Source organism: Sciurus carolinensis, chromosome 19 (assembly GCF_902686445.1).
Source record: "Sciurus carolinensis chromosome 19, mSciCar1.2, whole genome shotgun sequence".
Lineage (NCBI taxonomy): Eukaryota > Metazoa > Chordata > Mammalia > Rodentia > Sciuridae > Sciurus > Sciurus carolinensis.
In genome coordinates, this window is record NC_062231.1 from 14,206,501 (window position 1) to 14,233,194 (window position 26,694).

The 26,694-nt window shown below is 49.8% G+C and overlaps 1 protein-coding gene across 1 annotated transcript in view; it reads right to left on the reverse strand.

The window, feature by feature from the left end:
• Positions 1 to 654: 654 nt before the first annotated feature.
• Slc6a1 (solute carrier family 6 member 1) overlaps positions 655 to 26,694 on the reverse strand; it is a 43,743-nt gene continuing 17,703 nt past the window's right edge. The window contains exons 2-16 of the mRNA XM_047534898.1: positions 19,207 to 19,262; positions 17,904 to 18,233; positions 16,991 to 17,122; positions 16,432 to 16,532; positions 14,702 to 14,811; positions 12,372 to 12,504; positions 9,256 to 9,390; positions 8,918 to 9,021; positions 8,446 to 8,570; positions 7,525 to 7,637; positions 7,018 to 7,149; positions 5,567 to 5,669; positions 4,703 to 4,803; positions 3,608 to 3,775; positions 655 to 1,594 (exon numbers count right to left, since the gene is read on the reverse strand). Of these exons, the coding sequence (XP_047390854.1) occupies positions 1,490 to 1,594; positions 3,608 to 3,775; positions 4,703 to 4,803; positions 5,567 to 5,669; positions 7,018 to 7,149; positions 7,525 to 7,637; positions 8,446 to 8,570; positions 8,918 to 9,021; positions 9,256 to 9,390; positions 12,372 to 12,504; positions 14,702 to 14,811; positions 16,432 to 16,532; positions 16,991 to 17,122; positions 17,904 to 18,141 (1,800 nt within the window). The 5' untranslated portion in view covers positions 18,142 to 18,233; positions 19,207 to 19,262 and the 3' untranslated portion in view covers positions 655 to 1,489. The remainder of the gene's footprint in view (positions 1,595 to 3,607; positions 3,776 to 4,702; positions 4,804 to 5,566; positions 5,670 to 7,017; positions 7,150 to 7,524; positions 7,638 to 8,445; positions 8,571 to 8,917; positions 9,022 to 9,255; positions 9,391 to 12,371; positions 12,505 to 14,701; positions 14,812 to 16,431; positions 16,533 to 16,990; positions 17,123 to 17,903; positions 18,234 to 19,206; positions 19,263 to 26,694) is intronic.

Here is a 26,694-nt window from a genome sequence, read left to right on the forward strand (position 1 = left end):
AATACTCTGAGGGTAATACCTTATTGCAAGAACTGGTATGCTGGTCACTTTCAGATGAGAATGACAAGAGATTAAAAAAACCCACAGTCACAGTTATTTATCATAGTTATTAAGGATTAGTCATAATAAAACAGCTAACGAGCTAAGGAGCTACGGGGCACGACATACGCTTTGCTACATGGGAACCCATCTTCCTGGCAAATGCAAAAGGCTGAGCTGCTGGAACTTTCCAGACACTGTCTTCACCCGCTTCGCTGCCAGCACCATGGAGCCAAAATTCCAGAAAGGAATAAATAACACTTCCCAATGAAGCACTTTTAAATCTCGGAAGCACATCGTCTGGGCATCTGGGGGTGGGGGTGGGGTGGAGTCTCTGGATTCATACTGGCTCCTTGGTTGGTTCATGGGCTGGGTAGATTTGAGTGGCAGTGAGGAGACCCCTGCTGAGGAAATTCCAGGAAAGAGAGGAGGTGGCAGCTTGGAACGGGGTTGGCAGTGAGAGTAACAGTTTAAGAGGGAAACGGAAGGACAATTGGAATGGTCTCAACCCTCCGACACACCCTTCACCTTGATTTCAACTCTGCAGTGGTTTTTGTGCTACGTAAAACTGGGCTGCTTGAGAGAAACTAGAGATTCTAATTGGGGAGTGTCCCCAGGGAGGCCTCGAGTTTTCCTAGGAATGGTGATCAAAAGAAATGAATTGTGCTCGAGGCAATTTTTTTTTTTTTTTGCCCCAGCAAGTGGGTCCTTCTGGGGCCTAGATGGTAGTTGGCCCAGGTCCAATCAGAATTGCCTGGCTGGCAAGGACAGGGACAGGGACATGGAGATGCAGAGATGTCTATTCCCTTGGGAAAGAAGGGATGCTGTGCGTGCTACTCATGAAGCAGCTCTGGGAATACATACAGACTGAGGTCTTTGGGGGTTGTTGTTTTGTCCAGCTGCCTCGGGAAGGAGGAAAAAAGAAAAGTCAGAGTTCCGCTGGCTCCCTGCCACCTAAAGTAAACTCTCCCTGGCAGTCCCCATGATACAAAATGCCCTGTCCTGTGACCAGAACAGCGTCTGGTGGAACCGACCTCCTGCAAAGTCCAAGATAACAGTCACAGGGTTCGGCAATAAAACAGTCAGGAATACGACTAAAAGCCAGGAGTGTGTGTGTGTATGGCCTGGCCGGCTCACACTCACTGGCGGGATAAAAATGAGCTACCACGGCAGTTACAAATGTCAACGGACCGCTTGATGCTTATGGGGCCCCGATGAGAAAGGTCACCAGCCCGCCGGATGCTGGAAGCCACTGGGTTACATGGTCCATGGCAGGGCCCGCCCAGGGGTTTGACTGCCCCCCCACCGCCCCTCTCTTGGTGTGGTGATGGAGTCTGGACTCGCCACTTGAGGTAGGTGGAGATAGAAGGTATCTTCAGTCATCAAGTGGTGGTCGCCTTCAACCAGGTTGGGGGGTGACAGTGTTGGGTCGGCGAGCGGCCCTGCGCCCCTAGATGTAGGCCTCTTTGGTGGCTGAGCTGCCGGCCTGGGGCTGCTCTGGACCGTTCTCTGGGCGGACGATGTCTTCACTAGGCTGGATCATCACCTGGATGCGCTGTGGGTACCAGTGAGGGAGGCGTTAGGCTGGGATGGTGGGGGATGGGCTGCTGCCTCCTCTCCCTCTCCACCCTCACTTATCCTCTGGCCACACTGTTTTTCACATACACCAGGTATGCTCCTGCCTCAGGGCCCTTGCACACACTCTACCTCTACCAGGCACATCCTTCCTTTCAGGTGGTTCTGCAGCTTGCTCTCTACCTCCTTAGCTCTGAGCTCAAGTGTTTTGTCTCCTCACTTACTTTTTTTTTTTCTCCATGGTACTTACTCCTATCTCATTTCTACTTGTTTTGTTAATTGTTCATTTTCCTCTGCTACACTGTCAGCTCCATGAGGGCAGAGCTTGTTTGTTTTGTTCATGGCGGTGTCCCCAGCACTGACAGAAGGGTCTGGCACATTGCATATTTGCTGAGTGGATGAATCCCTGGCTGCCTTTACCACACACATCCCCTGCAGCTCTGCCCTGTCAGCTTTGATACCCTGACCCTTCACCTTTTCCACCACTGGGCCTTTGCATGGGCTGTGTTTTCCAATGCACTCCCTTGGTTTCTCTGCCATTTCAAGACCCAATTACTCTTTGGGCTCTGCAGTGGAACGTGGAAAACAAAAGCTTCGGACTTGGAGTCAGAAGAAAGGGCTGCATGCCCTGGCGCTGTTAAGAACTTACTGCAAAGGCTGGGTAAGCAACTTCCTAGCTTGAGGCCTCAGTTTCTCCATCTGTGAAAAGGGGAGGCTGGCCCAGCAACTCAGGGTCTGGACCACCACCCACCACTCATCTTCCCCAAGCCTTTGGCGGTGGAGCTCCCCCTTCTGGCCACAATTGGTAGGTACAGCTTCCAGGGGAACCGCTTGACTGGGCCTACGGTCTGCTCATCCCTCCTCCTGGGTTAAGTGAGCTCTGCCTACACTATCCCACCAGGGTCTCTTTTCCCTGTGCACCTCCAGCAGTGCCTGACTTTACTCAGGAATTCAATGCAATTCAACAAGACCCGGCAGGGATAGAGTTTGTGTTTCACTCATCTAAAAATCTGAAATCGGCAATGCTCCTGAATCTGAAACTTTTTGAGCACTGATGTCACACCACAAGTAGAAAATTCCACACTTGACTTCATGTGACAGGCCGAAGACAAGGCACAGGTGCACTAAAAATGTTGTATAAGATCACCTTCAGGTTCTGTCTATAAATACATGCATATGAAACCTACATGAATTTCACATTTAGACTTGGATCCCAACACCAAGATATCTATATATCTATGTGTCTATATATCTATATCTACATCTATACCTATATCTATATATGCATATATTCCAAAACCCCCCAAATTTCTGAAATTCAAAACACTTCTAGTCTTGAGCAATTTAGATAAGGGATCCTCAACCCGTATGTAACGATGGTGATAATGTACCTTTCCTTGAGAATCAGACTACATTTCCTATATATCAAGCCCACAAATGAGATCTAGAGAAAAGCCCTCAGTAAACTTGAGCCCACCCTTTGTTGGCTCCTCATGATCCCTCAGGATGAAATCTAGAGTTCTTGTCCTGATTTTCAAAGTCCTTCATGATCTGACCTGGTTTTCATACATCCCCAACCTCATCTCTTATTGCTCTTTCCACCCCTCCTCATTCTTCCCTGCTGCTAATGGATCTGCCTTAAGTTCACCAAATGCAGTTTATACCCCCAGATCTTTGCACATGCTTCTTCTCTTCTCCTCCCTCCCTTTCCCCTTCTAGAAATATTCTTTCGCTTCTGTTGCTGTTTGGTCTATCTTCAGATCTCCCCTCTTTCAGGAAGGCTTCTCTAATCCTCCTCAATCCAGAAAGGGCTAAGTAGGGCTACTTGCTCCCATCTCCTTCCCATCTCATTCCCCAGTGATGACCCTCTAACACTCTCATGACTTGTCTGGGCTCCTCAGCTAGACCTTGTGTTCCACAAGGCCTCAGGCTGTGTCCAGTACAGAGGGAGAAGAGAACTAGCAATTAATTCTAAGAGTAGGAAAGCACTTACCTGTTTCAGGGAGCCCTTTAAGGTGAGGAACATGTAGGCCATGTACCCCGGGATGAGGACCATGGAAGACAGAGCCATGAGCCAGCCCACACCCTGGCCCCACTTGGGGAAAACATAGCTTCCCATGGTGAGAGGAGTCATCTGCACAGCACTGAAAATGAACACCCCCTGGGGAGGGTGGAGGAGAGGGAGCAGTCAGTTACCCAGACCAGACAATCAAGGCTCCTCCCTAGACCTTCAAGCCAACTGACTCACTTCCCTCTGCCCCGCTCCCAGGGCTGACCCTTACAAAGGCCCAGCATCCTGGCAGTCCTGTACCCAAGACCACTGCTTATCCACAGGATGCCTTTGTGCATAATAGAAAATGCACCCTCTGGGCTGGGGCTGCAGCTATAGCTCAGGGGTAGAGCACTTGCCTAGTATGTGTGAGGCACTGGGTTTTTGATCCTCAGCGCCACGCTAAAAATAAATAGATAAAGATATTGTGTCCATCTACAACGAAAAACATATTTTAAAAAAAAGAATGAAAGAAAATGCACCCTCTCTGGAGAGGCCAGTGGGAAGTCATGTCCTCTGAGAAGATCCATTAGAAAGGGGGGCCCCTCCCTCCAGAGCAAGGGTTAGGTGTCAGCTCCCTGCCTGCCAAGGCTGGGTGCCCCTGTGCAGGCACAAGGTACACAGTGGCCCAGCCTCCACTTCAAGGACCTGGAAGTGGCTTCTTTCAGGCCACCTGGACCTCAGCTCCTCCTCGTGGGAGGGAATGAGAGCAGCTGAAAGCAACAGGCCTCCTGGTGCCAAGAGCTTGGGCTTCTGGGTCAAGCCGAGCTGCTTTGAACCCCAGCACCAACTGGCTGAGTGAGGCTGGCTGGGTGAGCCCCGGTTCCCTTGGTGGTGGAGTGAGACAGTAATGCCTGTTTCACTGAGGACATGAGGGTGATGTCAGGTCCCAGAGCAGGTACTCAACAAATGGTAGGGAAAAGGGGTTCCAGGGCCCCTTCCTCCTGCCTTTGCCCACAGAAATTTCCCTCTGGAGTTGCATTGTCTCTAGACCCAAGCTAGCCTCATCCTAATGGGCCGGTCAAGCCTTGTCCTTACCGCCACGATGATGGGGGTGAAGAAAGACCAGCAGAGTTTCCACCAGATACAGGGTCTGGAGCCCACCATCTCTTGGATATTGTCGTAGAATCGGTTGACACCTGAGATATTCAGAGCAAAAGCAGGAGGGGTGGATGAGCTGTGGGACTGCAGGTTCAAAACCCAGTTCTACTACTTTCGTGCATTGTGACCAGAAGTCAATCACCTAACTTCTCTGAGCCCCAGTTTCCTTGTCCAGACCATGGAACTAACGCTATGATTATTGAAGCATTTTTCAATAGTTGAATCCCTACAGCAAGTAAGAAAGCAAGACACATGAATGTGAAGATATCTACCAAGAAAAGGATACTTAGAAAATGTGTCTTCCAGTCAGGCATGGTGGTGCATGCCCCTGTAATCCCAGCGGCTCAGGAGGCTGAGGCAGGAGGATTGCAATTTTGAGGCTAGCAAGGTCCTAAGCAACTTAGCAAGACCCTATCTCTAATTAAATATAAAAAGGGCTGGGGATGTGGCTCAGTGGTTAAGCACCCCTGTGTTCAATCCCTGCTACAAAAAAAAAAAAAGAAAGAAAGCAATAAAATGTGTCTTCCCTATTCTTAATGTCCCTCCTATTTGACATCCCTCACAGTCACTTCTTCCATGGTTTTACTGGGTGAAGAAATGTTGGCTCCCATTAGAAATGAATTTATTTGGCTGTTCTTTTCAAATCTCCTAAACTTGGTGGCCTCCTGTGCTAATCTCACTGAATGGTTGGGAAGACTAAATCAATTACTGCGGAGAAAAGGGAGTTGGTGTTCAAATTGTGCTGTTGAGAGATGACTGAAGAAAGGAATGAATGAATGAGAGAAGAGGGATGATACTCACCGTAAAACCAGGAAATGGAGACACATTCAAAGAACACGAGGAACAGCAGGCTCATGCCACTGGCAGAGTAGTAATCAAAAAGTTTGAAGACATAAATGCCCCCCTGCAAGAGGAAAAGAGGGTGAGTGCAGATCCACTTCCCCCAAGCCAGCACTAAGTGCACTCAAGCCCCGGACCCTGGAGAGGTTGGGATTAGGCTGCACTGCAGCAAGAAAGCCCAAGGGTAGCAAGGACTAAGGCCCTTTGAGCATGACAGGATGAGGATGTTCAGTTTCTGGGGATTGGGAAGAAAATGTCCAGGTGGTAGAGAGATGCCCTATTTCTGGTAGGGCTGGAGGGCAGAATGAGGATTAGATGACTAGAGCTATCTTTCTATAAAGAAAATCAGTCATGCCTCTTTCCTGCTTAAAACCTTCTCTGGCTTAAAGAAGACAATAATATAACATAAATATGTGAGATATCAATTCAAATCCAAATGCCCCTAAGGTCTGGCATGGTCTAGTTCTGCACCCCCCATCCACTGCCCTCACTCCCTCTGGGTTCACTGTGATGACCTCCTCCCTGTCCATCAAGCTTCCCAAGCCCATTCCCACTTCCTGGTCTTTGCACATGCTCTGCTTTCTTCCCCCAAATCCTCCTATACCCAGCTCTTTCTCACCATTTAAATCTCAGCTCAACCTTCTCTGACCACCATGTTCCAAGTAGAGTCCCACTCATCCCTTCTGGTCACTTTCTATCCCATTATCCCCTTTTCTCATGGTATTTACTCTCTGGAATCATCTCATTTGTGTGTCAGTCTTGTCTACCAAAATGTAAGCTCCAAGAGAGCAGACACAGCAATGCCCATCATGCTAATGTGCATTTCCAGAGTCACACCAGGCCCATGGTAGGTGTTCAGCAAATACACATGAGTGTAGGAATGGGGAAACAATGACTCTGGATCAGAACCACGTTTAGACCCAGGGGTGGTTTGTGGATCACAGATGAGTCCCAGAAGCTGAGCTTACAGTCTTAGAGCCATTTATATTTATTGTACAATTCACCTGTTATGTGTCTATCTCCCAACAAGACTGGAAGGGCCTTGACTACAGAGCACATTCTTCATTAACATCAATTAAAAAAAAGAAAAGTGATAATGAAAGGAAGGTTTGGGTAGTGTCAACCTCAAAGGTCCAATTCCAACTTGATTATTTCATTAATGAGGGCCTTTCACAACTCAGCTCCAGGAAGCAGATACTGGTGCCCAGGACAGGTGAGGTGCTGCACTCTCTAGCTTTTTCCTACACTTTCTGGCTCCATGCCTGTGTCTGTCACCAGCCTGGGGCCCCATCTAACTCATTGCTCAGTCCGCATGGAGCACAATTGAGCACAGATGGAAGATGGGATATGATGGGCTGGTGATGGACGCTCTGGGACAGTTCTGGTGTGTGTCAGATGCCCACTGAGACTACCTGGGTGATGTTAGACAGGCCAATTAGATAGGAGATGATGCAGACAGCAGCAATGAAGAGCTCTCTGCGGTTGCGGAGGAGTCTGGGGTACTCATCCACCAGGGCTGTAATGAAGCCCTCCACAGTACAGAACTGCAATGGAGAATAGAGGTCAGCTACCTGCAGCAATCCCAAGCCCCAACCCGCCCAAAGCCTAGCCCTGGAGGAGGAGACAAGAGGCCCAGTAGCACAGAGACAGCAGGGCCAGAAGGTCCCAGGATCCAGCCTGATTCTGCCTCTGGCTCACTTCACAAACTCAGGACGGCATTGTCCCTCTGGGCGTCAGTTTCCCTTCCAGGAAATGGGGGAGTTGGCTGAGCTGTTTCCTAAAGTCTCATACGATGGAATATTCTAGGGGTCTGGAATTTTTGGTCATCCTCACGGGGTCACCTCCTTTCTCTGTTTTTTTTTCCTGGACTTAGGAGGCTGCACGTGGGGAGGGGGTGCCCCTGAAGGGGGAGCTCTCACCTGGCTGTCAATGCCCAACATCAGCAGCATGGAGAAGAAGAGGATTGCCCAGAGGGGAGAGATAGGCAGCTGGGTCACTGCCTCTGGGTATGCCAGGAATGCCAGTCCGGGACCTGTGGGTTGGAGGAAAGAGCAAACAAGAGAAAAGGGTATTGAGCACCTACAGGATACGCACACACACTCACTTTCCAAGTTTCGTATCATTCATTTTCTCAGTGAGTGTTGTCAGCCACTTAGGAAACAGAGTAGGTGAACCAAAGCTGTGGTCCAAAGGTAATAGGATTGGTAAGGAGCTGTGACTAACATCCCAATGAAGGACTGCAATGATCTGGCCAGCTGCAGGGATAATGTAGGTGCAGAGAGGTGGCAGATGGAGAGATAGTGAGGAGGCAGGGGGCAGGGTAGTATTGGTCCTGGTAAGGGCTGGCTTGTGGGGTGAGGAAAGAGTCAGGGATGATGCTGAGATTTCTGGTCTGGGCACTGGATGGTGGGACCCCTCTGGGATGGGGAACAAAGGGAAGATAAGATAGATAAGATAGGGGAGATGAGAACCTCGGCCAGGAACTGTTCCTTTACACATGACCAGCCTAGTTCTCTAAGGGACAAGTTCTGTGTGTCACCTCCCTGAGTCTCAAGGACCTCTGTAGTGCACACAGTGAGACCCTCTCCACTGCTTGCGCAGGGAAGTGGTGGGGTCGCCTGGGGTCCTCTGGCCCTTGCCATTGACAACTGTGTAGGGAGCAGAATAGGCACAGTCCACGTGGTGAGAACATTTTTCAAGCCAGGACAAAAGCATGAATTTGAGGGACTTTGTATCACATTCCAGGTGGATCAAAGTGTGTATTCCTAATGACCACAAATGCCAGCGGGGTTAGGTCCTCCTTCCCCAGCAACCAGGGCCCTCCACAGTGTGGCGCTGACCTGAGGCTGCCACATCAGCAATGGATCTCTTGGTGACATGAGCCATGAAGCCCACGATGGAGAAGATAACAAATCCGGCGAACATGCTGGTGCACGAATTGATGCAGCAGACGATGATGGAGTCCCTGGAGAGACAGAGGGGCGGGGTCAGGGAGGGCGAGGCTGGCAAGAAGGCGGGGCTAGTGGGCTGCCGTTATCCAGGGGCAGGGGAGGAGGGTACCTGGGAGGGTACCTGCAGGTTAGGGTGACCCCAGAAGCTCAGGTCCCAGAGCAAGCCAGGGTAGGGCACAGCCAGAAGGGTCAGGGTCAGGGAAGGGTTGAAGCTGAAAGGGGTGATCATGAGGGACTGTATTAGAAAGTAACTGAGAGGGCAAAGTGGTCAGAGAGGGACCTCACAGACCACCACCAGGGGGCGTGGCCACAGGTGGGCGTGATGGTCGAGGGGCGTGGCTGGGAAGGAAGGGGTTCGCACCTGTAGACGTTGTTGTGGAAAGAATTGTAGCTCCCAAGGGCAATGAGGGATCCCAGGCCCAACCCATAGGAGAAGAAGATCTGGGTAGCTGCATCCAGCCACACCTGGGAGCAGAATGATCAAAAATGGTCCACTTACAGTAATAATTACAGCCAGAGCGCCCCCCGTCCCCCGGGGTCTTTTTCACTGTGCTCACCGACCTGCGGTATCTGACAACAACCCCAGTTTGCAGGCGCCCATCAGAGAGGGACGGTAACTTGTAAGCGGGGGCTCAGATCAGGTTCGCTCTTAACCCCGGGGTTGTACCTTCCAGCAGCCCCGCCAGGAGTGCAGCTCACCTCGGAGTCTGACAGCTTGCGGAAGTTGGGGGTGATGTAGAAAAGGATGCCCTCCTTGGCCCCGGGCAGCGTCACTCCGCGGAAAAACAGGATGATAAGCATGATGTAGGGATACGTGGCGGAGAAGTAGACCACCTGCGAGGAAAGTGACAGGGTCACGCCTGCTCCAAAGCGCCCGAGCTTCCACCCACGTCACTTTGCCTACATGGCTACCTGTTCTGGCTCGAAGCTTTGGGTCCAGTTCTTCTCCCAGGAAGCCCTCCTGCATTGCTAACCTGCTCTGCGCAGCCACTTTTCTGAAGCCCCTCCTCACAATCGGAACCAATCAGATCAGCACCTAGTTTTTCCCTTCTGTCTCCTTCTGGTTTTTGAACTGTACATTATCCAAGTAATACATGTGATGTAGGGAACATTTTAAAATTACACCCCGCCCCCCCCCCCCACACGTTGCCTTCAACAGCCCCAAGAATAAAAGTTCCATGAGAGACAGGATTTATATTTTCACATCTCTGCTCTCAAATACCTAGTAGACACTCTATAAGTGTCTGACAATTATGTAGAGGTATGGTTGTTAACATTCTATCGGCCTCCTGTGCGACTCCTCTGTTTACATTTTCTTACAAAATGAGACTCAAATTTTGCAGTTGACTGTTGTTCGCTTAACAGGTTTAAGGTTAAAAAACGCAGTCCCTACAGTTTGTTTCACTGTTTCATGAACAATATGATTATTCATTATAGAAAGTAGTCCCTGGGGAAATCTATCCATTTTTTTAAGTATGCCCACCCCTGTTGTTATCATTTAGGCTACTTCCAATTTTTTGTGGATCTAAATACTACACTGAGCATCTCTGAATATAAATCTTGATTTACAAAATTATGATGCCACTCTTAGGAAATCTCTCTAGCAGTGGAATCACTGATAAAAAGGAATATGCTTCTCTAAGGCTCTTGATCCATCTTGCCTGACTGGTTCTAGAAATGGAATTCTATTCAGCATTAGAGAGGCTTCCTGGCAGTGCCCGCACTAAGTAGACTAATATTAAAAATTATTTTTGTCAAATTGATAATCAAAAGGCTAATGCTGTGTGAAATTGCGTTTCTTAGCTCACTAGCATAGAAGAGCAATTTTCAAGCTCAATGACCTTTGGGTCTCAGAGTCTGATATGACCCTATTTCCATATTAGCATGGGTTGTTTTCTGTACTACCTTCACCTCCCTGATTTGACTCTAGGATCCTTCAGGATTGGAAAGGCAGTCATGATGCTGTAGAAAAACCACTGCATTTTGAGTTAGGCAAAGGGGAATTCAGAATCATTTGTAATACCTACAGTCTTGTGTGACTTTGAGTTGAATAAATCTTATCCTCTGATCCTCACTTTGTCTTGCCTGGCAAATGGGTATCATCACCCTTGCAACTCAGAAATGTTGATTGTATGAGGACATACAACACCTTTAAGGTATGTTGGCTAGATCTTGTACTTCCCTGTGTCTTCCACGTTCAGTACGGAGCCAGGCACATAGTAAGCATTTAATAAATGCATATTGGCAACACCTCCAAAAGATGCAGCTAGGGGGCCCTACTCTCTGTCCCCAAGAAATACAGTTTTCTAATGTACAGGTAAACAGGAATACTTTTCCCCCCAATATTGTAGATCAGCCCAGGGTGTTGTGCATGCTGAGAAAGTGCTCTACCACTGAGCCACACGCTCAGCCCTATAGCATGAACCCTTGATACCACAACCAAATGATTATAATTAATACCATGTGTTGAGCGTCAGCTATATTCTAGGCCTAGGCTAAGCATTCTGCACAGATTAGCTCTCCCTTATGACAACCCTGTAAGATACTGTTATCATGATCATTTTAATAGGGGAGGAGACCAAGGTTCAGAGAGGTCAAATGACTTGCCCAAGAGGACAGCACTAAGAGCAGGGGGACTGAGATTCAAATTCTCTTCCAAAGCCCTACACTCTACACTTTTTTGCTTCCTAAAGTGAGACTGGGAGATACATGTGTCCTCCTCTGACCTCCCTAGTCCTAGGAACAGAGCAGAAATGTCTGACATTAGCCTTGGATCTGAGGACCTGGTGGGTTCAAAGTGTCCACTAGACTGAAACAGGGTAATTTTATTGGGTGTTGCCCAAACGTGGAATTTGCAAAGCTTCTGTTTTGCTCATTTCCAAGACCTCTTCCAGAACCTCATATCAGCCCCTTACATGGTTCTGATTTTCCAGTGGCCTGATTCAGTCGAAACTCCTTCTCTGTCCTTTACTGTAAAACCTCAGCCCACACACTGGCCCTCCTGGTTTTCTTCAGAACAGGGTCAGGGAGAAACCCATCTGACTTCTGTCCCTGGATGCCTGGGGTGGGGCTTGGAAAGGGGAAGGGTGTGGACTGAGGCCAGTTCCTCTCCTCCCTGTTTGACTGGTCAGCGCCCAACGCCCCCCAGCTGGACACCCCAGTTTGGCCTTGCTCTGCACTTGCTGTGATAAAACAAAATGAATGATAATTTCCCTCGTTGGAAATTTTGCTCTGAAAAATTGCTGGTTCCTTTGGTTCTCATATGGATAGGCATTATTATTAGCCCAATTTCACAGAAAAGGAAACAGAGGTGCAGAGAGGCAAAGTGTTTTGCCTGAGGTCATGGGGCCCACAGATAGCCAAGTCAGACTATTTGAATACAGAGCCTGAATCCTTAACTATTCATGTATCTGTCCTGGGTCAGGATGTGAACTTTTTTCTCTGGGGTCCCAGCACTGAGAATAAGGCTTGGCACAGAGTAGATGCTCAGGAAAAGTGTGTTCAATAGTCCTTGAGCAACATATGGCTCCTGTTTTGTGACAGCCACCAGACTCATTGGAATCTCGTGGGACTCATGGTGAAGATGAAACTGAGCTACAGACCGGAATTGCATCTCTGTCTTCAACGCTCACAGCTGATCTAGAAGGTAGGGGATCTTATTATTCTCATTTCACAGAGAAGGAGACTGAGACCCAAAGAGCTAAAGGGACTCCCTTTTGGATGGAGCATCCTTGCCCACATCACAAATCCCTCTGCCGACCCGTCTCTTGTCCCGTTCCGTCCCTCCATTCCCTCTTTGCACCCACATCCCCTACCTTTCCAGTCCAGCCAACACCCTTCCAAATACAAAAATACACAAGGATCCAGGCAATGGCCAGGGTGATGGCCAGTGGCCAGCGGATCTGACCTGGCTTATCCAACCCATCCGTCATCTGATGCATGTTGCGCCTGGTGGAACAGAAGAGGGAAGAGAAATCACATGGGATGGAGGGAGCTGGAGTGACCCAGGGGTGCCCTGGGCATAAGCACAGACAATATCCTCCCTGGTGCAGACCTGGTGATCCCTGTGATGTGGACGAGGACTATGAAGGTCATTACAGAAATTACTAGAAAACTGCTGTTTGGTGAGGAAGTCAAAGAGAGCAGGACCTGCCAGGGCCTTACTCAGCAGCCATAATTGCTCATTGGGACCTGGGTCCACTGCAGCCTTCTACGGGGACCTGAACTTTGCTTTCACTCTGCCACCACTGTGGCTCCAGGGATCCTTCTAAACTACAAGCCTGACCATGTCGCTCTCTTGCTTAAAATCCTGCAAAGAATAGCTCCCTCTTGTTCAGAGAATGAAGCACTAACTCCCGGGAGGCCTCCCAAGGTCATGTAATCAGCCTCTGCTTCCCCTCTGGTCTCGGCACTTACCACCCCAGCTTCCCCCGACCCCCATCAGGCTGAACCCCCTGTTATGCCCTCTCTAACCTGCCCTCTGCCAGCACCTGCCTGGCCAGCACCGTGGGTCATACCACTCCTATCCCAGGCTGGTCCAGCAGCTTCCCAGGGACTCCTGCACATCCCTCCCCTCGGCCCCCATCCTCAGGTGCTGCTGTTTCCTGTTTGTGTATCTGGGTCTATGATACACATAGTAGGTACTTGAGAAATGTTTAAGGAATAAAAGGTTGAACTGAAAGCCGGTGGAGCAAAAAGACAGTCAGGGTAAGTAATAAATGATTGGGTCAGATAGAGAAGATGGGGGTCAGTTGGAAAGGAAAGGAAATCAAAAGCTAATACCTCTGGAGCCCTTCCCCCTCCTCCTCCACCTGTTGCCAAGGTTACCTGCCTACTGGGACCTCTTCCTCCTGAGAGAAGCTGTTAATGAAGTACCTCCTGGGCGGCTCCTTTCCTGCCCGTTCGGGCAGACACGGAAAGGCACCCCTGGAAGGCTTCCTTCCCCACCTTCTGGCCCACCTTTGGGTCACTAGTCAGGTAGGCAAGATAAGGGGAGAAGAAGGGGCCAAAGAATAAAGGAACTCTGAAACCCGGAGAAGGGGCAGGACACCCCCACTTCTTCAGACACCCAGTTCTGTGGAGAAGCCTATCTCTGTTTGATCCTTCAGATAAAACTTGCTTTCTACGCTTGCCTCTGCTGCTCCTTCTTCACAGCTGGGGAAATGGCCCTGATTGATTCTCATCACCGACATCAGAATGAAGAGCCTAAGGGATCTGAGAGAGCTCCAAGCAGGAGCTGCTCCAGGACCAACCAGAGCAGGACTCGGGTTTTATTCATAAGGAAAGAGGCTCGTCAAGGACGTCGCCCCGCAGAGAGACCGGCCATTGCTTGTTCTGAGGACACCTTCTGGGAACAGCTCTTTCCTTATTCCTGGCATTCTAGAACCTTCTGGGTTGCTCCCAGGTCCTTCACAGAGACCCAACACAGGAGCTTCCTTTACCCCAAAGAGATGAACCCAGGGGTTGCTGGCCTCTCCAGGTGACTCTTTGGGCTAGCTCGGTCATTCCCTTCCATTTATCTCTCTGGATCCACTATCCGATCTTCTCTGCCCTGCTCTGTGCCCCGAGAGGCACATACGGGGGGGTGTCCCCTTGCCCTCTCGTTTCTCACTGGGTTGTCCAAGGGGAGGCACTGGCAGGAGATGGGCAGACTGGAGGAGAGAGAATGGGGGAGTTATTCTCCCTGCTGGACCCCGGCTTTGTCGGACTTGGGTTATCTACTGCAGGTCACTGGTCATGCCAAGCGGGGTCTGGCGTCCTCTGGAGGAGGAAGCAGCTTCAGCTCCCTCTGCTCCGCCCACACCTCTGAAAACACTGCTATGACCGGGCTCCTGCATTACTCTTTTTTTTGGGTTGGGGGATGTGCCAGGGATTGAACCCAGGGGCACTCGACCACTGAGCCACATCCCCAGCCTTACTTTGTATTTTATGTAGAGACAGGGCCTCACTGAGTTGCTTAGCGCCTTGCTGTTGCTGAGGCTGGCTTTGAACTCACGATCCTCCTGCCTCAGCCTCCCCAACTGCCTGCTGGGATGATTGGTGTGCACCACCGCACCCGGCTTGCATCACTCTTTTGAGGGTGCCTTTGCTGCAAGGCCCTGGCTGACCCTTCTTCCCCCCACCCCACGGACAGTCCTGTACTCACTCCCAGAACTCCACCACGGCGCTGGTCATGTTGGTGGTGTTGACCATGCTGTAGTTGGAGAAGCAGCGGTCCGTGTTCCAGGGATTGTCGCACTGTTTCCAGGGCAGAGTCTGCAAGGACAGAGCCATGAGGACAAATCTGAGGGCTGACAAAAGGGGTTCGCTCCCCCTATCCACCCTCAACTGTCCCCTGAGCCTCCTCAGAGTCATCATCCCACCTCTCATTCCCAGGTTAGCCTGTGATTCCCATTTTATAGATCAGAGAGGGGCAGCAATTTGCTTGAGATCACACAGCTACTAAGTATCAGAGCCAAAATCTGAACCTCTTTCTGCTCACTCGGAGAAAGCCTTCCGAGCTATACCGTCAAGTCCCTGTGTCCACCCTGGAGTCACTTCCCAGCTATGCAACCTTGGGCAGAAGACCTTGTCCATCTGATTCTCTGCACAGTCATGATAAGAGCACAGCACTTGCTCTATACCAGGCCTGGCTCTAGGCACTTGGCAGGTATTTGCTCCTTAACTTTCACAACAACCTAAGGGGGTGGGTTTCAGTTTTTCTTTTCTTCCAACTTTTGTGATACAAATACATGTCACAGAAAATTATTTGCCATCTTGATCATTTCTTTCTTTTTCTTTTTCGGTACCAGAAATTGAACTGGGGTTGCAGGGGGTGCTTAACCACTAGCCACATCTCCAGGCCTTTTTCTTTTTTATTGAGTGATAGGTTCTCATTAAGTTGCTGAGGCTGGACTCCAATTTGGGATCCTCCTACCTCAGCCTCCCAAGTCACCGGGATGGCAGGTATGCACCACTCCACCTGGCCCATCTTGATCATTTTTAAGTGGACAGTTCAATGGCATTAAATACACCCAAAATATGGTGCAACCATCACCACCCTCCATCTCCAAAATTCTTTTCATCTTGTAAAATTGAAACTGTCTGCATTGTACACTAACTTCCCCAGACCCTGACAGCTTCCATTCTACTTTCCATCTCTATGTGCATGACGATGCTATGAACCTTAGACAAGGGAAAAGATACAGCATTTGTTCTTTCGTGATGGCTCCTTTCCCTTAGCACACTGTCCTGAAGGCTCAGAATTCCCTTCCTTTTTTAAAAAAGGCTGAATGATATTCCACTGTACAGACATGCTACATTTTGGTCACTTGATGAACAGGTGGGTTGTTCCCTCCTGCAGGCTCTTGTGGATAACATTGCTGAGAACAGGGGTGTACAAAAGCATCTCTGAGTCTCTTTTGAGATGCTGTTGTCCATTCTTGGGGTATTCTAAGCATTGTTGGATCATCGTATAATTAATTCTATTTGCTGATTTTTCTTTTAAGGAATTGAGGCAAAGATGTATCCCTACTTTATAAATGGGGACAGCAAGACACAGAGAGGTTAAGTCTCTTTCCTGAAATGGCACAGCCAGTACAGAGTAGAGTCGGGATTGAAACCCAGCTTGGCCGGGGTCCATACAAAATAGGCGGACGATACTCCTTCTAGAGGCTTGTCTGGAGGATTAGATGTTGGCCCCCCAGGAACAGTCTGACCAGAGACAGAGCAAAGTGCACAGCGGCTGTACCGCTGTCAGGAGACATGGGCTCTGGAAGCCAAACCACGCCCTTTACCCCTTGAGGAACGGCCCTGCCTGCAGAATGGAGGTCCCAGCGGACAGAGGAACTCTGATTCCGGCTTCTGCAGGAGTTGGTGGTGAAAGGGGCCACTCACCGTGGTGAAGGAGTTGTACAGGTAGTAGAGGGCCCAGGAGATGATGACGATGTAGTAGATGTTCAGCCAGAAGGACAGTACTGCGGCGGCAAGGCCCACACCTGGGAGCAGAGCACACGGTCACCACCTCCACTTCACACATCCTGACAGCACTGCCCAGCCTGTTCCACAGGCCTGAGGACATCACTGACCCTGGAGTCGGGCCTTATGGCCTTATGGGGGACAGCGAGGTCAGAAGAGAGGCCGTGACTGGCTGGAGGTCACATATACCTGGAAACAGGGAGCCAGGACCTGTGCAGGGTCCAGAACAGACTGCTGGCAGGTGGTGCCAGGGTGTTGGATTACCAGGCCCGGTGGGATCCAAGGCATGGCAAGCATGCGGTTCCACCAGTGACATCAGTTGTCACTGGGCCCCTTGCAATGGCCTCCACTCTGCTCAGATGTGCACAGAGCAGCTCCCTCTTAGCAGAGGGGCTGGGGGTGTCTGCAGCCTCCAGCTTCAGGTAGGCTGCAGGCAGAAGCATGACCACACCCCCACTACCCTGCTGGGGACACTCACCCTTGAACATGGGGGCCAGCTTCCACACACCCAGGCCCCCGATGGACGTGTACTGGCCCAAGGAGCACTCCAGCAGGAAGAGCGGGACTCCAGCGAAGATGAGCGTCAGGAAGTAGGGAATGAGGAAGGCCCCTGTGGGATGGAGAAGACAGACCCTCGTGGCCCTTAGGCTTTGGGGAAACCATCTCTCAGTGGGAGCATGGTGGTCCCGGGTTCCCATCCAGGATTGCCTTACACCCTGCCTCCAAAGCAGCATCCAAAGCCACACGGACACTAAAGGGTGTCTTTTGCTGGAACTATATCCCTGTTCTTTTCAAAATTAAAAGATGAAGGGACGGGGATAGAGCCCTTGTCTAGCCTGTGTGAGGCACTGGGTTTGATCCTCAGCACCACATAAAAATAAATAAATAAAATAAAGGTATTGTGTCCATCCACAACGAAGAGAGAGAGATTGAGAGAGAGAGAGAGAGAGAGAGAGAGAGAGAGAGAGAGAGATGAGGGCCAGGCACGGTGGCACATGCCTGTGATCCCAGCAGCTAAGGAGGCTGAAGCAGGAGGATCCCAAGTTGGAGGCCTGCATCAGCAATTTACTGAGGCCCTGTCTCAAATAAAAAAAAATAAAAGGGCTTAGCATGTAGCTCCGTAGTAAAGCGCCCCAGGGTTCAATTCCTAGTACCAAAAAAAAAAAAGAAAAAGAAAAAGAAAAAGAAAAATTAAGAGATGAACTTTCAATGTCATAAACACAGGACAGTTGTTCTTTGGGAATCTGTCAATAAACGGGAAAGAAGCAAGAAATGGGACCTTGGGAATCTCCAGGGAGCCTTTCCCTCTAAGAATGACCCAGAAAATGCCTAAGCGGAACCCTGTCTGGTAGGTCTAGTCCCAGCTGGGAGCTCACCAGGCCACCACCTACCCCCGCCATTTTTCCCGCACAGATAGGGGAACCTCCAGACGTTGCCCAGGCCGATGGCGTAGCCCACGCAGGACATGAGGAAGTCGAAGCGGCCCTTCCATGTGTCCCGATCGGGAAGGTCCCCGGCCTTCTTCTGCACTTTCACCACCAGGGTTTTGGGCTTATCATTGGCCATGGGAGCCTCGCTGACTTCAGTGGAGATCTGCCCATCGGCCACCTTGCTGCCATTGGTGGCCATGTCTCGGAATCTGGACACAGGGGTCCTGGCGGATGGACGTGCGATGTCAGCCCCGGTCCACGTGGACAACAGCTTTGCGGCTGAAGGTTACTCTAGGTGGTTTCAAGCAAAGATAAGTAGTAAGGTCCTGGAGTTTTCTTGCCCCCAAATAACGGTAATGACATCACCCCCAAATGAACTGGCAGCTGCAGCAGGGTCTCTCTGAGCCCTCTTCCTCCCGCCAGGCCCTGCTCCTGGAGTTTGCAAAGGCAGGGCAAGGAGTGGAGGCAGGGTCTGCCACTGTCTCCGGCACAAGCTTCGACTCTGGCTACCTGTGTCATGTGCACCCTCCCTTATGGTCCTGCTCAGGAGAGAAACCCAAGGCCACCAAACTTCCAAACAGAAATGTTTGACTATTAAGTGATTCTTATCTTTGCCTCCAAAGAAGGTTTGTAACTGCCGTGATTCAGGGCAAGCGATGGAGGAGCTCCATAGGGAGAGGTCCTGGCTGCAGGTGGTGGGGAAGTGGTGGGGTCTCGAGGTTAGCCCTGCTCACAATCCACTTTACCACTTCAGAGCTGTGTGACTTTGAGGAAACTTCTGAGTCTCTCTGTGCCCCACTCTCCTATCTTTCAAAATAAGGATGATAATAGTACATCCTTTGTTGGGTTGTGGAGAAGCCCTGAGTCTGTCTACAAGAGGAGATTTTTTACACTGGAGGCCCAGCCCCAGTCTCTCACCGGTTTGGAGGACCCTCTTTCTTTAGCCCCTGGTCATTCCCGGGGTATTCCAGCCAACTCTGTACCCTTCTCATTTCTTTAAATTCAGAGGCAGCATGGGGTAGAGGACAAGAGTACAAAACCAGACTCAGATCAGTCCTGAGTTCAAATCTCCCGTCTGCCTGACACCACTTAGTACTTCCACTCGATACTCCTATTACATTCTTTTCTTGTTTGCTCTGAACCTCAGTTTCCCCACTTATCAAATGGGGTCACATCTCTTGGGCTAGTAGAGTTGTGGTGAGAAAATGAGCTTTCAAGGCTGTGAGAGAGTCATCCCCCTGCCTGGCTGGGTGGTGGACATTACCTGATGGTTTTTTATGGTGGGTCAGCTCCAAAAAGGCTCCCTCGGCAGGAGAAAACCTGCAAAGCAGAGAAGAGGGGGAGGGGAGAGAGGGTGAAGACACAGGCAGGGCTGAGGGCAGCTCCAGGCAGAGGGTGGCAGGGGCACAGGAAGCTGCGAGGGGATCTGGGCTGTGCACATATCTGCAGAGTGTCCCCAGCCAGGGTGACCACAGCTGGTTCATGCAGCACAGTGCTGGCCCATAGCGTGCCAGGAACATGCAGGAGGGGACCCACTGCCCTCAGGACAGCCGTGAGGGTGGACTCAAGGGCATGTGAGGAAGACGTTCCATAATTTTATCAGAAGGAAAAGAGAAACCAGCAAGGGGGTTGCAGGTCCTCAGACCCCACTAGGAGTCAATGAATGCAGCTGATATTTTTCTTTTTTAATACATTAAAAGTTTAAGCTAACTTTTTAAGCTTTTTGTAATGGGGATTGAACTCAGAGTGATTAACCCCTGAACCACATCCCCAAGTCCTTTTGACATTTTATTTAGAGACAGGATCTCGCTGCGTTGCTTAGGACCTCGCTAAGTTGCTAAGATTGGTCTCCAACTTTCAATCCTCCTGCCTTAGCCTCCAGAGCCGCTGGGATTACAGGCGTGTGCCACCATGCCCGGCTTCAAGTTTAGTCTAGCTGATATTTTTTTCTGTCCTCCATCCGGATTTTGCAGAAAGGTTATACAAGACCATGTAAGAACATGGGGAAGAGCGTTACAGACTGAGAAAAGCAGATTTTGAAAACTTGTTTTCTTAATGATCCTGTTTTGTCCTCCCCTACTCCTGCACCAGATCTGTTCATTAAAACAAACAAACAAACAAAACCACACTGGCAGGATATACCCAAAGATGTCAATAATGATTCATTTCTGAGTGATTTATTTTTTTCTTCCTGAGGTTTTTTTTTTTTTTTTCTGATTTCTAGACTGTTTGAAACAAGTTATTTTAATTAATAAAATCACAAAATAAACTTATGGAACCCTCAGGACCAACTGGAACATGTGGAGGAAGCACTGCCCTGTGGATTCTCAGATGTAGTTAAGCCAAAGCAATGTGTGCCACGGGCCCTGGGCCCTGCCCCAGATAGCCTCCTCCCCTTGGCTCCGCCCCAAAGGGGACCCCCAGTTTGCTGTGCACTCACCCTCTGGCCCTTCACATGCAGAACCCATTACCAAGCACCACTGTCTCCTCCTAGGGTTCACGGAGACCCTGAGCACCTCCGGCCGATCCATACTGTACAGCCACCCCTGTATCTCGTCCTCAGGGATCGCCCACTCAGTCTCAGCTCCTCCATGGCCCGCAGACTTGTTTTGGACACCCATCTAGATCCTGGTCTGGGCATGGCCATGTCAGAGAGAGCCCTGGGCTCTGCCAGGGCCCACCCCTCATGCTCAAGAATAGCAGGAAGTAGGAGGCAGCCGATCCTGGGGTCCACCGAGGAGCCTTGAGATACGCAGGAGACAGCAGTCTCAGGAAAGGGGAAAAGGCAAAAGTGGAACCCTTCTGGGGAACAGGGTCATCCATGAATTGTCATAACCATGGTGTCCTTAACTGTTCCAACCATCTAGTCTTGTGAATTCCAGTGGCCATATTTGTTTCAATTGATCCAATCACCTCAGACCAGGGCTGGTCACCTGACTGAGGCTAACCAATCAAATCCCTTCTCTGGGATTTTGGCATGTGATTAAGGAAGAGGCAGGCTCATGAGTGACTCTGGAACTCTGAGGCAGCCATCCTTGACCCATCAGAGTAGCAGAGAGAGTTGGTCAGCTGAAGAAGAAGAAAACAGAGATCAATGGCAGGCTCATGAGTGACTCTGGAACTCTGAGGCAGCCATCCTTGACTCATCAGAGTAGCAGAGAGAGTTGGTCAGCTGAAGAAGAAGAAAACAGAGATCAATGAAGAGACTCTTGAAAGCATTCTGGTGTGCAGCTCCAGGTTTCCTTGAGAATGGCTACATGCCTGCTCTTGGATTATATAAAACATCCCTCCTATGGGTCAAAAAGTCATATACTGGAAAGCTAATCCCCAGTGCAAAGTGCTGACAGGTGGGACATTCAAGAGGTGATTATGTCACAGGGAAGACAATGGATTAAGGTCTTTATTTGTGAGAGTGGGTTTGTTACAAAAGCACTTTTAACCTTCTCTTGCTCTCGCTGTCCTGCCCTGAGATGAAGCAGTAGGAAGGCTCTCTTCAAATGCTGGTCCCTCCATCTTGAACTTCCCAGTGTCCAGAACCAGGAGACAAAACATTTCTGTTCATAATAAATGACCCAGTCTGTGGTACTCTATGATGGCAACAACATACAATGGACTAAGACCTCCCTCATGATCATACAGTACATTCCCCTCCTTGCTTACACTGGATTTTAGATTCCTGTTACCATCTCGAATCTCTGCCTGGTCCCTCTGGTGCACTGGCAAGTCCCATTCATGAGTTCTTCTCAATACCCCCTCATGCCAAGCCCTGAGGGATCAGAGACAGCAACAGTTCTGAAGAGCTCCAGGTGAGGGGGACACACGTGTGATCTCCAGAATATGGGGACATGTATTCAGATTCAGCCAAATGCCTATTACCCCATAGCAAAAGCCACCCAACCATGCATGCTGTATTCCTTTTAGAAGATGCAGCATGAATGAAGATAGATGACATGAATCTCTGAACAAACACAACTGATACTTCTGTGAGGATCTGGGATTGAGAAGGCTCTTCCCCTTGCCTGGCAGCAGAGTTGCCTTGGTGCTGAGCCAGGTGACTGAACCTGGCTCCCTCCAGCACCTAGTAGTGCTGGGTGAGTTGCTTTGCCTTGCTGATCCTCATCAGTAAAATGGGAGAATTATAATAACCACATCTCCCTCACAGGGACATAATGACTGAGTGATGTCACAAATGTGATGCATGTTAAGGCCTGGCACCCTGTGGGTATTAGGAAATTTCAGCCATCAAATCTCATCAACGTCATTGTTATTGTTACCCTTGATCTATGGATGGGTGGTTCTCAAGCCAGCATGCCTAGCTTTTCAGAAGGCCGTGAGCAATTATAACAATAACAGCAACGAACATTGATTGAAGGCTTATTACTCAGCTCTCTTAACATGTTCAAAACCCCAATGGGAATCATTCTTTTAGTCCCCATGGGGAACACTAGTGAAGAAAAAACATCTCATCTCTTTGGGTAACTTTCTACCAATTCAGAAGGGTCCAGCTCATCACTGGGCTAGTCAGAAGTCAGGAGGGGTGCACTTGTGTGTTTGGTTAATAAAACAAAGAATGATTCTGTTTTAAGTTTGTTTTTTTAAAAAATTGGGTCCATGGGAAGAAAATGACAAAAGGACCCTGCTAGTGAACAAACCCAGACCCCATTCTTCTATCGAGGGGGTCCCAGGAAGTGCCAGGGCAGAGCTAGTTGGGAATTTTAAATGCTGATTCTAGTTAATGTGTCACCTCCCTTTCTTATGAAAAACTGCAGGCAGAAAGCAGAGGTGTATGCAGGTTCATGTCACATCAAGGCAATGTCTTTCTAGAACATTCATTATCTCAGAGGCAGAAGAAACTTTTTTTTTCCTTTTTCTTCTTCTTTTTTTTTTATGGTATCAGGGGATTGAACCCAGGGGTGCTTTACTACTAAGCCACATCCCCAGCCCTTTTTTATTTTTTATCTAGAGACAGGGTCTCACTCTGAGTTGCTTAGGGTCTTGCTAAGTTGCTGAGGCTGGCCTCCAACTTACAATCCTCCTGCCTTAGCCTCCCCAACTGCTGGGATTACAAGTGAGCATGGCTGCACCCAGTCAGAAGAAACCTCTTTGCAAGTTGTTACTTCCCTCTTCCCGAGACACAGCTCTGTGACTGGTGGCTCTTGGGGACAGTGTTGCAGGATGGCTCTGGGAGCCATATGCGTCTTTGATGTCCTTATCAGGGTCAGGTTGTGACCCTTCTTGACTTGCAGGTAAAGCAGTGGGAGGAACACCTCTTGCTTCCTCATGACTGGCACGCTCCATAAGACCTGCTTGCAGAGTCTTCTGTTTTTTCTCATCAGGCGACAACCTTCTGAAGACCAAGAATCTGCCCACAAATTCCTCCAGGTGCTTAATATACCACCATGGACTGAATTCCACCAAAGCAGCATTCGAAAGGTCACTGTTAATATGAGACCATTAGTGACCAGTCCTCTGCTCAGTCACCAACTCAGTCCCTCCTTCATTCATTCAACAGGTCCTCACTGAGCCCAGGGCTGAAATCAGAACAGTTTTAAAAGCGTTTTGTGTTCTGAGCTACACCTAGGTCACCAGAGTTTACCTCAGCAAATCGATAGCTGCCAGCAGGAAGATTCATTCGGTGTGTATTTACTGAAGGCCTAATATGTGCAGGGAGCTGGTGGGGACACATAGGGCATAAGGATTAATAGGACAAGGTCCCTGCCTTTAACAATGTCATGGCCTCAAAGGGGAAATAATTCTGCAAAGAGCTTACCATAATATCCTGTGATTGATTTGCTGCAAGAAGTAAAAGAACAAGACAGTGTGGGTCTGGAAGGAGTTAACTGAGTGAGAGAAGGGGACTATTTGAGCTGGGTTTTGAAGGCTGAATAGGAGTTCACCCAGCTTCAGAAAGGGAAAGACGCCCCAAGTGGATGGAAATGCATGACAAAGATGAGAAAGTGTGAAGCTCGGAAGCTCAGTTGGTGAGGGGCCTTGAATGCTGGCATAGGATGGGCAGGGCCGATAAAGTGATCAGATTAGGATTCTAGAGGAAAGATCACTCAGGGGCCTCCAGGAAGGATGGAGTTAAAGAAAGAGAATAGAGTAGAGGAAGGGGATCAGGGAGAAGAAGGAGGTCCTGGGGAATGAAACTGACCAAATGATATCGTTACATTGTGTGCATGAACCCATACCTAACAAGGAATCCTACTGCTCTGTGTACTTGCACAATACATTAAAAACGTTTGAGGCTTGGGGTTGTGGCTCAGTGGTAGAGCGCTTGCCTAGCATGTGGGAGGCACTGGGTTTGATTCTCAGCACCACATAGAAATAAATGAATAAAATAAAGGTCCATCGACCACTAAAAAAATTTTAAAAATGTAATCCTTTCAGATAATTTTTTAAAGTGTTGTGGGGAGGGGCAATATCGATTTGAGCCAGGGAGGCAGTAAACATCCCCATGACACCTCATCTCATCTTTCCTCCGTGGGCACTCTGTGACCAAGTCCTAAAGCCATTGATCAAAATGGGGCCTAACCAAGCAGAAAGAATACCTCTGCCACTCCCTGAACGAGGCGAGGTTTTGTGAGGAAAAGAAAACATGTGGAGTTTGGAAGACCCAGATCAGAAGTGGCAAAATGGGTCAAAATGGGCCCTTGGGCTTGTTTTTTTTTTTTTTTTTTTTTTGACCAGAGCCAAAAAAAATATTCAGTTTGAATTAGGAACCAGAAATATGACACTCTGGGATACAGCAGAGAGGACAGCAAAACAGCAAGTGCAAAGGCCCTGAGGCGGGAGAAGGCTTGACATGTTTGAAAGACAGCATGGTCAAGGTGGCTGCAGTGCAGTGACAGAGGGAACAGATCTAGTCAGAGGCGGTGGGCCCGCAATGGAGTTAGGATTTTATTCTAAAGGGAATGGGAGATGTGACTTAGCTGGAGGAGTTTCACTCAGGCTGCACAGAAGAGGCTGCAGAGGGGCAAGAATGGACGCAGAGAGGCTCGTTCAGAGCTTTGGCATGCAGGCAAGAGACAGTGGAGACTTGGATGGTGGAAGGCAGGGTAGAGGTGCTGGGGAGTGGCCTGGGGGGTCTCTTAGGGCTCCTAGACCTACAGTCCTTGCTAGTGGGCTGGCTGTCAGCAGCCCAGCCCTGGGACAGATGGCAGGCCAGGGGAGGAGGGGACCATATGGACAATCTCTCTCTCTCTCTCTCTCTGTCCCATTGCATCAGAGGGACAGACGACTGCGTGGGGTGGGGGGACCTAAGCAGAGGCTGAAGGGTCAAGGCCTGGGACTCAGGGCTGCCATTGTCCCAGGCCAGGACAGGGCCTTGGAGCGGGAGGAGCAGAGGAAGAGGGGGGAGGGGCGGGGTGGAGTGGGGGAGGGGGCGAAGCCCGGGCGAGGAGCCCCGCAGCCTCCCGCTTCCCTTCGCTCCCGTTCTGTAATTACAGAAATTACAGAGGCTTGCTTCAGACTGCAATCGCTCCACTTGCCTTTATTTCTTTTTGAAATGCGGCGGTTCAAGGGAAAAAAAAAATTTAATATTGGGTCTGGCTTCACGCCAAGCGGAAACATAATGGAGCCTATTCTCCGCTTTGGGGGAAAAATGCTTGGCTCGATCCGCGGCACGAGGCTTCATTGAGCATCTGTTGTGTACCCAGACCCGCGCCAGCTCCTATCAAAGGAGAAGAGCTAGCATGTATTGAGTGCCTATTGTGTGCCTGGCACGTCACAGATGCTTTATCAACGGGGCCTCGTGCAGCTCTGCAAACCGAGAGCCGCTTCACTGGTTGCACAGATAAGAAACTGAGGCCGCCAAGCTGCAGCTGTCGTGAAGGAGTCTCATCTGGCCTAGCAATTCTCTTCTGGCTTGCTAGCCCAAGTGCGGTTCTCTAAGGGACAAGGACAGCAGCCGTGCCCCTCCGGGGAACCTATCAGGAATGAAGAACCTTAGGTTCTTATCCCAGATCTATCGGTGGTTCGGGTCCCCACAGCAGGCTCTGGCGGTGAGATGGGATGACCCAGAGTATTTCCCAGGGCTTGGCTCCTGCCTGTCAGCATGGGCTGATATTTAGCTTGCATGATATCAGTTTCCTTTTCTGCAAACGTGGTCCTTGGAACTTTGTATAATAGGCAGTAGAATCGGAAGCAAGATAATGCCTGGGAAGGGGCTGGCCAGCGTGCAGAGCCTGGCTCACAGGAAGTGCCAAAAAAAAAAAAAAGGCAGTTCGGGCTGTCATTCAAAGAACTGAATGGCCGTGCAAGTGCTTTGTGGTAGAAAAACCGTGTGCAAGGCTGGGGGCCCATTAAGAGCTGAAGATCAGCTGCAGAAGGTTTGAGAGAGGGTTGAAGTGTGGCCTGGGGGGCCTTCTATCACTGTGCCCTGCAAGGCAGGGAGGACTCTGTGGAGAAGCACAAGGGGCAGCTGGAGAGAGTCTCTAATGCTAGTGTCTGAACATGGCCTCAGAAGTCAGCTAGGAGTGGGTTGGGGTGCAGACTGCAGGAAAGACAGCTGGTGGTCAAGATGGGAGGCCCCACTCTGGGACCCATGTGTAATGGGACCCAAGCAGCTTCCTTCCTGTCCAGACTTGTTCCATGCCACACTGAGGCACCTGGTCTACATCAGCAGTTTACAAGTGAACAAAAAGGCTCAGAGAGGGCTAGCGACTGACTCAAGGTCACACAGCAAAAGAATAGCTTGATCCTTCCAAACACCCAACTTCGTGCCCCGCTCCCAGTCCACTGCATGCTCTTA